General features: G+C 37.6%; 2 protein-coding genes across 2 annotated transcripts in view; one reads left to right on the top strand and one right to left on the bottom strand.

The window, feature by feature from the left end:
• Positions 1-13,135, bottom strand: part of LOC123267761 — a gene marked incomplete in the record, with an annotated part of 391,343 nt that overhangs the window by 242,794 nt on the left and 135,414 nt on the right.
• LOC123268013 lies at positions 7,533-8,132 on the top strand. The gene has a single exon (XM_044732896.1). It carries the CDS (start codon positions 7,533-7,535, stop codon positions 8,130-8,132), a length of 600 nt encoding a protein of 199 aa, XP_044588831.1.

The raw sequence follows: 13,135 nt of genomic DNA, 5'->3' as shown, positions 1-13,135 counted from the left end.
ACACACACACACACACACACACATACACACACACACACACACACACACACACACACACACACACACACACACAAACACACACACATACATACAGACACCGTGACAACCTCGCGGGGATAGTCAGGGAAGCTTCCTGTAGTTAAAAATTTTTTTTTAAATCTCAAGTGATTCGGTTTTTTATTACTAAAAGCCATATGGAAATAAATTTTAATATTTTTTTACCAAAATTGTTTGAGAAATTGTCCTAAACAAAATGCGTTATTTATAAGATAACTTCACGTAATAATTACCGTAACTCATATTCTTTCCCGCTTCACAGCTTTATTTATATTTATATTTGTAGCTATCTAATAATGGTAGAGTAGCCGACATGTCTTCGGAAGGTTCTGGGTTTGAATCCCAGTCCGAGCTATTTAATAATTTTTTCTCGCATATTCTATAAACTCACATCAAGATGATCCTCTCCACATTCCTTTCTAAATCCTTTCCTACCAATATCCTGTTACGTAAATGTGGAACGCTTCACGTAATAATTACCGTAATTCCTATTTTTTCCCGCTTTACAGCATTATTTATATTTATATTATAAATATTTATTATATAAATTCGAACCCAGAACATGCTAGATATAGAGTATCAAAATAATCCTATAAATTATTAATCTTATAAATTTATAGGATTAATCCTAAATTAATTTCTTTCAATAATCTTTAAATCATATATTTATTTGTATATACTCTTATAAATAATCATAAAAAAAGTCAATAAATAATTGAGCTGAAGCATTTTCTCAAATTTTTTTGATAAACATTTACTTAAAGCTAAATAAATAATTGATGAAGATTTAAAAATGATAGCTTAATTTATTTATTGTTTCATGGTAAACAATAAAGACTTGAAGTGTCATAGTCGTATCTTCAATAGTTTATAAGTTATAATAATTATCAGAATGAAAAACACGGAAGAAAGTGCAAGTTCGTAGCATGAGAATTTTATAAATTATATAAAAAATATAAAAAAAATTTTTTTCTTAAAAACCGACAGATGACCGTTTTTGTATATTTTTATAGTATTTAAAAAAAATATAGGGAGAAATTTAATTTGTTTATAACAAAATGTTAATTTAAAAAACAAATAAAAAATTCAAGTAAAAAAATTATTTTGTTATATTAAGAAAGAGCAATGAAAATGATGATTTAAAAAAAAACAGTTCCTTAATATTTATATTGACTTGCAAAAAAAAATTGTTAATTAACAAATGCGATTTTAAGTAATAAAATTATTTTTTTAAGAAACGATTTTTTTCTTAAAAATCATTATTTTGATGATCTATATATACAGGGTGTCCCAAAAGTAACGGACACCATTGTAGCATCTGATGAAAAAAATAATTCTGAGACGAAAAGTCCTTAGCCATTTTTTAATTAACCGCATAGATAATTAATCATTAATTAAAAATGACGTCTCTTTATTTGTTAGTGCTAGCTTCTAGCTAACGTAGTCACACATATTTTCTTACACATTCACACGTGCAAGCGTCTTCGTTTGGAACGCACTTGACTGGACACTAGTGCTCTCTCTCTAACTCATAAGAGGACGTTATTTTAATTAATAATTAATCATCTATGCGTCTGATTAAAAAATGGCTAAGGACTTTTCGTCTCAGAATTATTTTGTTTATCAGATGCTACAATGGCGTCCGTTACTTCTAGGACACTCTGTATATAGGAGACTTTCTATAGATATAGTCACTCATCACGATATCTCTGGAACTATAAGACCTAGAGACTCGAAATTTGGTAGAAATATTCCTTTCGCTGAGTAGAGGTCAGCTAAGAACGGATTTTACGAAATTCCACCTACAAGGGGGGTTGCGGGGGCGTTAACAATGAAAAATTCCCTATTTTAAACTATAGCTCCTATCGACTCCAAATTTGGTAGGCATCTTCTGTAAGAGATGTAAAAATAATCTATAAACAAATATTACGATATCTCACTCCAGAGAGGGTTGCGAGGGTGGTTACTAACAATGAAAAATTTTTAATTTCAAGCTATAGCTCCTACAGACTCCAAATTTTGTAGGGATTTTCTGTAAGTGATGTAAAAATAATTTATTAACGAATTTTACGCTATCTCACCCCACAGGGGGTTGCGGGGGCGTTGATAATGAAAATTTCCCGTTTGCAAAATATAGCTCTTATAGACTCCAAATTTGGTAAGAATCTTCTATATGTGATGTAGAAATAATCTAAGAGTGGATTTTACGACGAATAACTCCCAATAAAGATTGCGGAGGTGGGTGTCGACAAAAAATTCTGAATTTCCAAAATATAGCTTCTAAAAGCTGTAAATTTGGTGAGAATCTTTTATTTGTCATGTAGAGATCATCTCAAAAAGGATTTCAATAAATTCTACTTCCGACAGGGATTGCGGGGGTGGGTGTTAGGATTTCAAATTTCAATTTCCAAACTGTAACTTCTACAAACTTGAAATTAGGTAGGAATTTTTCATTTGTCATGACGAGATCATTTCAAAACGAATTCCAAAAAATTCTACTTCCGACAGGGATTGCGGGGGTGGGTGTTAAAATCTTAAATTTTAATTTCCAAACTGTAACTTCTGCGATTCTAAATTTGGTAGGAATCTTTGTGTACGATGTCAAGTTCAGCTGAGAATGAATTCTCTCGAATTCTAACCCTAAAAGGGATAGTGGGGGCGTTAACAATGAAAATTTTTCATTTCCAATCGATGGTTTTTATGGACTCGAAGTTTTGTCGGAATCTTTTATTTATAATGTAGAAATCATCTCGAATAGGATCTTACGAAATTCCTCCCCCACATATGAGGAGTGCGGGAGTGATAATTGTCAAAAAATTCATATTCTTCAAATACAGTTCCTACAAATATAAAATTTGATAGAATTTCAAGAGAAATAGGGAAATACCAGGATGGCCTCCAAGGTCAATGGATTTAAATATTTTTCTTTCTTAATAGGGATATTTTCTTACAACAATCGTCTCTTTAGCAGAGGCAAAAAAATCATTGTAACGTTTCCAAAATTTAACATTGCATGTAGCTATTCAGTCAACGGACAAAGAATTTTACATACATTTTATTTTTGCTGATCACATAACTGATGAATTGTTCTTATTACGAGATCGCAAAAATGGAACAGATTAAAAGCATTGCATTTTCTAAACACATGAAATATAGAAAAGAAATTTGGCTACTCATTTTAAGAAAATTCGTAAAAAACAAGTACAAACAATTTTCTATGTATAATTGATGTTACGGAGGAAATTTTAATTAACGGCAAAATGTGTCGCAATTTAGGCTAGGCAGATTTCAACTTATAAGACCTTCAATTACTTTAACTAAAACTATCAATGCTTATTTCAAATTTTTTTTTTTCTCGTCAATTAATATTCATTTTTAGAAGAAAGCCACGGGAATGTTATTGTGATTGCACGTTGAAAGTTACAATAAATTTTAGCTAGAATAATCACACGGATAAAAGATACAGGCCAATTTGATGGAATTTGGAATCTGTGCAAGTCAAAACCATATTCCAATTAAATTTCAAGTCTAGATCTAAAAATACAATTCTATAAAGCGTCCAGCGGAGCGGGCGGGTAACAGCTAGTTAATAATATTTCCAAAAAAAAAATTCCAACTATTTTATAAATAACGCATTTGTTTATAACAATTTTTTAAACAATTATGGTAAAAAAAATATTAAAATTTATTTTCATATGGCTTTTAGTAATAAAAAACCGAATCACTTGGGATTAAAAAAAAAAAAAAAATAGGAAAACGGTTGACCCTGAAGGCCATCCCTGCAACTTCCCGCTCATTTCGTACCTAAGCGCTTAAAATTGCATTTATGATGTTTTTGAGCTCTTCGATCTCAAAAATACAGTTTGTGTGTTATTTTAAGCTTTTCGAGCTCAAAGAGATAGCTTTCCTATGCTTTTGAGCTCTTCGAGCTCAAAAATCTTCTCAAAGTTCGATAAAACACGATTTTTTTAATTTTTAAACTGCTATAACTTTTGAATGAATCAACCGATTTGCACGCGGTTAGCGGCAACCTATGTAGTTTTTTAAGCTCTATAACTAATTTTAGACAAAAAAATTGATCTGATGAAAAATTTCGGAGTTATTACAAAAAACTTTTTTTTCGATTTTTTTCGACAACGATATCTCACGAACGCATCAACCGATTCTGTCGCTTTTGGTGGCGATCGATGCGAGTTTTCCAGGTTAAGAGCTGATTAGTTTTCGAAGTGGATCGGTTCAGCTAATTCAGAGATATTTAAAAAAAATGAGTGAGCCTCACAGACATAAGGTCACAATAGAAGTGAAACTTTTTTAAGCCGCTTTAAATAAATAAACAGATCAATATATATATATATATATATATATATATATATATATATATATATATAAATATATATTATAGCATTTTATTTATTCTCAAACAAAATAAATTTATTGGATTAATTATTCGGTTTTTAAGAATTAAAACAATTACACATTTTTTAATTAAAATTCAAATGAATTTATTTCTAAGAATATTATGTTTACAACAAATGTAAGTTTTATTTTTCCTATTTATTTTTTAGAATTATCATCTTATTTATTCTTTATTATTACTTGAATTATCAACAAATGTTATCAGCGGCTTGTGATAGCTAAAATGTGAAATAAATATTTTTGTCTGTATTCTATTTAAGTATCTCGAAAAAACCGCATCGATTGTTGTCCCATGTTTTGTCGTTGGTTCATTTGGATTATTATTTATCGCTAAATCAAATTTGGTCTTTAAAAAATCAACCAAAACGGCCGATGACTCCGATGAAAAATTTACGTTAAAATCTCCACTAAGGATTATAGGTTTTTTTTCTAAGTCTTGATTAAGTTCTTCCGCAACAGCAGCCGTAAATGGTAGTAGTGCACGATGAATAAATTTTATTATGTCAGTGATATACTTATTCGGTGATATATAAATTGATACTAGTAAAATTGACTGGCCATTTTCCGTTGTACATTCAGCGGCACATATTTCTCCTACAGCACTGAGTTGTACTCCAAGTGCCTGTATATTATGTACTGAAATGTCCATTGATGGTGTTACAATGTGTGTTGTATCGTTATCATTTTGATAAATAGCTCCACCTCCAGATCTTATATTAGGGCGTTTATATTTAACTACACAATTAAAATTAGGAATGGAAATGTCTTCATCATTATGAGTCCACGTTTCAGACAAAAGTAGAATATTTGAATTAGCAGCTACTTTGTCGATAATGTCATTGTTATGGGCTTGTAAACTTTGAATATTCAAACTATAAATTGACAAACCAGGCTTTTTAGTGATAAATTCAAGTAATTGTGATTCTAATGTCACTAATGGGTTTAATGAAAGTCTTTGAAGCTCAAGTTTTAACGGACGAAGTGCAGCTGGCTCTGTTCGCCCATGATTAAAAGTAGCCGTATTATTTTTTGTAACGATATATAATTTTTCAATCGTAGTAACTCTCGATAAAGCAATCTACAATAATTATCATTTACTTACCAGGATTAAGAAAATATAATGATGAAATTATTAACACGAATGTATAAACAGGAATTGAGAAATTTATATTTGAGTCAACAAGTGTAAATATATATACACCCCACTATACCCCAAAACTATTTACACAAAATAATTAAAAAATATAATGGAAAATAATTTTCCAGGAATAAATTTTAATATATATATCAAATAAGTGTATTTTTCATGTATTTATAAGTATTTACGTATTAAGTTATGCATATATCTGTACTAAAACGTTTTAAATAAGAACGGTTTGCGACAGCTGATATACGCAGATACATATAGCTGATATACGCATATACATATAATATATACACACACATTATATATATATATATATATATATATATATATATATATATATATATATATATATATATATATATATATATATATATATATATATATATAAGTAACGTGGTGGAATTACGACGCACGCGCACTGCACTCGTCCACTCTACTTGACTCTCCTTAACTCTCCCCACTCTTTAAAATATATAAGACTTGCTCGGCTTGCTATGCAAGCGATTCCCCCACTCGCCTACTCTAAACTTTCACTCAATGCTTCTCCTCTAGCGCTACTTCCTCTTTTCCGCCTCAAATCGTTCAATTTTACCCTCCGTAAAGAAGTTTCACTTTAAATTGAAAAAAAAAACAACTTTTCTTTTCACTTTTTTTGCGATTTCTCGAAATCTACTGGTCCGAATCGGTTCCAACTTACAGGAAATCTAAGTTTGGCGGAGACCTTTTGAATGACACCAACTGCGATCAAATCGGTCAAGCCGTTCAAAAGTTTTAAGAGGTTTACACACACACACACACACACACACACTTGGGGCAGAGGAGAAACTACTACCAGGTGCGTCTCCCCGTAGCGGATGGGAGAACGCTCACTGTACCTGGTACAGAGGGTAGGAGCCAAATAAAATACGTTCCTGTGGACAAAACTCCCTTTTAATGGGTTGGTCACACTAACTGACCTAATAAGACGATCGTTCCCTGCTGTGACCCACTGGGAGTGACCGGAACCTCGTGTCGTAGTTTCCGACGATGCAGGCCACGGCTGACGTGAGCTTGCTCTGCCGAGGTGTAAGTTGCAGCAGTGGATCAGGAGCCAGTCACTTCGGGCCTTGATCAGGAAGTACGCAGTGAGTGTTAGAGATCGGAATCTTCACCACTCCGAGCGAGTCTAGTCAGTCCGTGTATTCCGGGACTGGCTAAGTGTCGGCTAGGCCTCAGGGAACTGGGGTAGGAGTACTATCTCCGAGGGTACACACGTTCCTAGTTATGACAACCCGCTCCACTCCGTGCGATGCGCTGGTGAATTTAAAAGTATGAGTAAAATTCAGGAAAACAACAATAGTGAAAACGGGCCTCATGCCCAACAAGCAGCGATTGAAGCAAGCGCTGAAATGAAGCGGTCGCAAGCGTTGGAACGCCTTGAAAAGCTGACCAGTGAGCTAAATGATCTCGTCCAACCTAAGGTCAATATCCACAAGGAGATTAAGACCAAGACGACCAGCGTAGCCAATGCCCTCCAGAGATTCAAGAAACTTGATGAAGAATGGCGTTTAACAGTACGACGCACTTCTCGCACTACACCGGAGAGAAGCATTCAAGCAACTGTCGTGAATGAAGAAGCAATGGACACTGGAGCCGAAGGTGACGGTGAATCAGTCGCGGAAGACAGAAGCAGAACTAGCAGCAAATCAAGAAGGAGTAAGCAAGAGAGCGGTTACCAAAACAACCGGTGAACAAATCTCGGCCAGAGCCTAAGCGGAAAAAACCGCGCAAATGGATCAGACCTGACGCGCTAATCATCCGCCCAGCTGATAAGGCCAAGTATGCCGAGATACTACGTCGTATCAAACAAGACGTCCCAGAAGACCAGGTCCGCAATACGGTCAAAAAAATCCACAGGACCAATGCCGGAGACATGCTGATTACGCTATCGAGGGAGAGCACTGACAAAGGCCAAGCCTTACAGAAAACTATTGCGGGCATCCTTCAAACAGAAGCCAAAGTGATCTGTAAAGGGCCACAGGAGACCATCGAGATCCGAGACATCGACGACACGACGACGAAGGAAGACATCCAGGTCGCCTTAAAAACAGAAGTCGGAGAAGCCTGTGAAATACCGCTAGAGGCAATAAAGATCCGTAAGGCCTTTAGAGGTAAGCAGATGGCAACAGTCACACTACCAGCGACCACAGGGCGAAAATTACTGGACGGAAACGGCAAGATCCGAATTGGTTGGGTTAACTGTCGAATAAGAGCGACGACGAGACCGATCCAATGTTTTAAATGTTGGCACTTCGGGCACTTTGGATCACAGTGCAAAAATAAAATAAACAGGTCTAGTCACTGCATCAAATGCGGTCAAGAAGGACATAAGATCGCTGAATGTAAAAATTCAGCTAAATGTGCAATTTGCGCGGAAAATCCAGAAGCAAAAGACCTCGCCCACTTTGCCGGCACTAATAGGTGTCCGATATTCCAGGAGGCGCTTCAGAAGATAACAAACAAAAAAACATGAAGATATTGCAGCTCAACCTCAACCACTGTGAGGCCGCGCATGACCTGCTTGTTCAGACCACGCGCGAACTAGAGCTAAATTTAGTGCTAATTGCAGAACCATACAAACACCTTAGTACCCAACCATGGGAAACGGACAGCACCCTCAAAGCTGTCATCTGGTCCTGTAGTAAACTTCTTTTTCAGAGTGTCGTCAATAATAGAGAGGCTGGTTTTGTAGCTGCGTGTGTAGATAGGATCCATTTCTACAGCTGTTATGCGCCGCCTAGTTTCTCTATGGAACAATTTTTAGAGTTTCTTGATCGATTAGTCGAAGATGCAAGCCAATATTTTCCCGTAGCAATAGCTGGAGACTTCAACTCTTGGGCGGTGGACTGGGGCAGCAAGCTCACTAATCCACGTGGAAAAGCACTACTGGAAGCAATGGCTACACTGGACGTAGTCCTCCTCAATACCGGCGATGCACCAACATACACCAAAGGAGAGGCAAGTTCAATTGTCGACCTAACGTTCGTCAGCAGTAGTCTATTGAAAGGGAGCTATTCCTGGGTGGTTATGAACACCTACACTGCCAGCGACCACAGTGCAATACTTTGGGAAGTATCGACTGGCCAGAATCTACGAAGAGCAACCAGACAGACCAACGCAGTTGGATGGAAAGTTAAATCTTTTGACCCAGATGTCTTTGTCGTGGCGTTAGACAACGACCCGATCACCACTTGCAGTGCTGAACAGAAGACGAAGGAACTAATGAGAAGAGTCTCCCAGGCCTGCGACGCCACTATGCCTCGAAAACAGGACATAAATCAACGACCGGCGGTCCACTGGTGGAACGACACCATCAGTAACCTTCGTAAAGAGTGTCTTAGAAGAAGAAGATTATCCCAGCGGGGCTATCGACGACCTAACTCTGCAGTGTTATTGACAGATTACAAAAAGGCCCGTCGAGAATTAAATAAAGCCATCAAAGAGAGTAAAAGACGCTGCTGGAAGGAGCTCGTAGAAGAGGTAGAGAAAGATCCATGGGGTAGGCCGTACAAGGTGGTCATGACCCACCTAAAATGCCAGCCAATGCCGTCACCCACATGCCCGCAGCTCCTAGAGAGGATTGTTTCCACGCTGTTTCCGAGGCAACGTAAGTTCGCCTATTCACCACCGCAGCTCAACCACGAAGACATTCCACCTGTCACAGAGGAGGAACTTATGGAGACATGTAAACGTGTAGGGAATAATAAGGCGCCTGGATTGGATGGAATCCCGAACATTGCATTAAAAACAGCTATTAAAGCAGTGCCAGCATTATTCTTAGAGACTTACGATTCGTGCATCAAAGAAGGGATCTTTCCTGGAAGATGGAAACTGCAAAGATTAGTACTACTTCCAAAAGGAAAAAAGCCACTGGATGAGCCATCATCTTACCGCCGACTCTGTATGTTAGATACGGCGGGCAAGATACTAGAGCGTATAATTCATCAAACGATAGAAGCCGTTGTTGATCCACTCTTATCAGACAACCAGTATGGATTCCGGAAAGGACGAGCAACCCTTGATGCAATCAACCTGGTCGTCAATACAGCCAAGAAGGCAATCGCCGGGAAGAGATGGAAGGTGGTACGAAAAAGTATTGTTTGGTAGCTGCTTTGGACATCAAGAATGCTTTTAACTCCGCCAACTGGGACTGCATTATGCGAGCTCTCGAAGACAAAAAAGTACCAGAATACCTGCTTCGAATGGTAGCAAGCTACTTTTCGAATAGGGTCTTGAAGTATGACACGAAAAACGGTCCGAAGGAGTACGATGTCACTGGAGGAGTACCACAAGGCTCAGTTCTTGGACCACTCCTGTGGAACATCATGTACGATGGACTCCTGAGAATCGTGTTGCCATCAGAGGTCAAGTTAGTTGCATATTCCGATGATGTAGCTGTAGTGATAGTCGCGAAACATCTGGAAGAGATAAATCTGGCCTTTGACATTACATTCGGCCGCATCAACCTATGGAAGAATATGATGAATTTGGAGCTGGCCAAGCATAAAACTGAAGCAGTGCTTATCGCTAGCAGGAAAGCAGTAGAAACAATCAAATTAGAAATCGGAGAACATGAAATTACATCACAACCATTCATCGGATACCTGGGAGTGATGCTCGATGCCTGACTGAACTTTAAACAAGTCGAACATGTGAGTACTAAAGCATCAGCAGTGGTAGCTAGTCTATCACGACTAATGCTGAACGTCGGAGGTCCAAAGCAGAGCAGAAGACTATTATTATCATCTGTGGTCACATCAGTGCTCACGTACGGAATATCCATTTGAGCTGACGCATTCGAATTACAAGAAGCATGGAGAAAGGCTGGGCCAGTATACCATCTGAGTGCCTTAAGAGTAGCTTGCGCCTTCCGAACAATATCTGAGGAAGCAGTGTGCGTCATTTCTGGAACTCTGCCCCTCAGAGTCCTAGCTGAAGAAAGACGAAACCTATACCAACGGAAAAGGTCAACCACACTTAGCCACGAAGAACTCAGAACAGAAGAACGATATCGCAGCATCGTACGATGGCAATTGCAGTGGGATGCCGCAGGAAAAGGTAGATGGACTTATCGTCTTATACCAAAGATCGACGTTTGGATGAACCGGAGCCACGGTCAAGTCAACTATTACCTGACGCAGTTGTTGTCAGGACATAGGTGCTTCCGAGAGTATCTACACCGCTTCAAGCACGGCAACTCTCCGGAGTGCCCGTCCTGCCCAGGAGTTGCTGAAGATGCAGAGAACGTTTTCTTTGTGTGCCCACGTTTCGACCCTCAGCGAGATGAGTTAGAGAATTGTTTGAACAAGAAAGTCCAACCAGAGACGTTAGTAGAAGCAATGTTGTCGAGTGAAGCTGCCTGGAACGCCACAAGCACTTTCGCCACAGAAGTTCTTACCGAACTGCGTTCCATTGAGAGAAAAAGATCCAAAGTCAAAATTTAGACGGAAGGTAGAAACAACACCTTAGCCACAAGAAGGAAGAGCGGCAGCTAATTCCTCCCCCTGCGATGTAATGCCTACACGGCGGTTTCCATAGGGGATAAGAGGATAGAAGAAAAGAGGTTTAGGGTTTAGTGAGTATGGAAGCTAGTGTCGAGTATTTGCATGACACTGCGTCGAGTCTCACATATCCAGGCGAAATATCTATGCCTGAAATCCGTAAAAAGGATTCCCCCCTCCTGGAAAAAAAAAAAAAAAAAAAAACACACACACACACACACACACATACAGACGTACGGATATCATTGTAAAAATACTCAGGGAAGCTTCTTAGGAAGCTTCTTAGGACTTCGAGATCTGTTGAAACCTCGATTTTTGCAAAACGGGGTGAAAACAATAACTTTCCGATTTTTCGAAAATCTTCGATTTTCTTAGTGAGAAGTTAAAAATCAAACAATGTCTTCAAAAGATATCACAGTTTAAGGGCGGGGTAAGGGTTATCACTTTTGAAAAATCGATTTTTTTTTGTTTTATCTTATTGTTTAACATTTCAAGAATATGTCCTCAAAATTTTAATCCGATCTAAGCAATATTCTTGAAGTTATTGTTTAATTAGTCTCGGGGCCTTTAACGCTCTAACTCTAACAGCTACGGGCGGTTGGGATTGCAGTGCAGCTGTCGAGCAGGTATACAGGTTATTCATTGCTATTGTCCTGATCCCATATCTAGTTTTAGAAATATTTCATTTAGTAAAGCCAGGTAACTAAAACCATATAGATATATTTTATATTTGTATGTTTACTATACACTTCATTATTTTAAAAAAAGAAACGAGCTTCAGTTCGTGGTTAGACGTTCGACCGTGCACTTGTAATTTTATTTTTTCAAAAAATTTCCTGAGCAAAAATGCCGAGAGTAAGTAAAATTTCGCGAGAAGACCGTCAAAGTGGAAGGACCTATTTGTGTCGATCAAAAGTTCGATCAAATATCAAACCCGAATAAAAAAATGAAAGATGAGGCTACCACCAAAAGTGCTTCGGCGAAGAAAATAAAACTAAATACGAGTGCTCGTGTACCGGAAGATGTTGAAAAACATTTTAGAATCATAGATTTTTTGCTTATGTTTTTAACCATCGCAAGTTTAGTAAAATGTGCTCAGTGTGATGGTTCAATCGAGTTCAAGAGCTGTAAAAAAGAAGGACTTGGCTTCCAAATCCAAGTCAAATGTACAAATTGTGATCTACGCTTCATACCGTCGAGTGAGAAAACTGGTCATCGCTATGAAATCAACATTCGTTTTGCCTTTGTAATCCATACATTAGGTTTGGGTTTAGCAGGCTGCAATAAATTTTTCGGGCTTATGGACATAGCAAGTAGTTTTCTATCAAAACAATCTTATTTGGATCTCATGAAATCTATTTGCTGCAGCATCGAAATGACTGCTGAGAAATTTCTTGTCTCCGCCGCAGACGAAGAAAAACAGCTAACACGTGCAAATTCGGAGTCAGACACTTTGACCGTTTCTGGTGACAGCACGTGGCAGAAGCAAGGCTTTAGCTCTTCCTTTGGCGTCACTTCCTTGATTGGATATTGGTCTGGAAAAGTTATCCATATTTTCGTAAGTAGTTCGCACTGCCAGGCTTGCAAATTATGGAGAAATCAATTAAATACTGATGAATTTCAAGATTGGTACGAAGAACATGTTGGAAAAGATGAATGCCAAGCAAATCACACCGGACCATCAGGTAACATGGAAGTAAATGCTGTCATCGAACTGTTTCGCTGATCAGAAGAAAAATACGGAGCGAAAATCAGCAACTATATTGGTGACGGAGATAGTAAAACTTACGGCGATTTAGTAAAAGCTAAACCTTATGGTGAAAATTTTATTATACATAAAAAAGAATGTGTAGGTCACGTGCAAAAAAGAATGGGTAAACGTCTACGTGATCTAGTAAATAAAACTGTTGGACATAAAGTTGTAAAAACCGGAAAAAATGCTGGTAAAACAAGACAAAGTAAATTACTCGGTGGC

The sequence above is a fragment of the Cotesia glomerata genome, linkage group LG6 (assembly GCF_020080835.1).
Source record: "Cotesia glomerata isolate CgM1 linkage group LG6, MPM_Cglom_v2.3, whole genome shotgun sequence".
In the NCBI taxonomy this organism is placed as follows: Eukaryota; Metazoa; Arthropoda; class Insecta; order Hymenoptera; family Braconidae; genus Cotesia; species Cotesia glomerata.
The sequence above is the reverse complement of the archived record's forward strand: the minus strand, read 5'-3'. Positions and strand labels throughout refer to the sequence as shown.

Excerpts from the sequence above, each read along its gene's own strand:
- LOC123268013 (XM_044732896.1), top strand. The coding sequence starts at position 7,533 with ATGCTGATTACGCTATCGAGGGAGAGCACTGACAAAGGCCAAGCCTTA.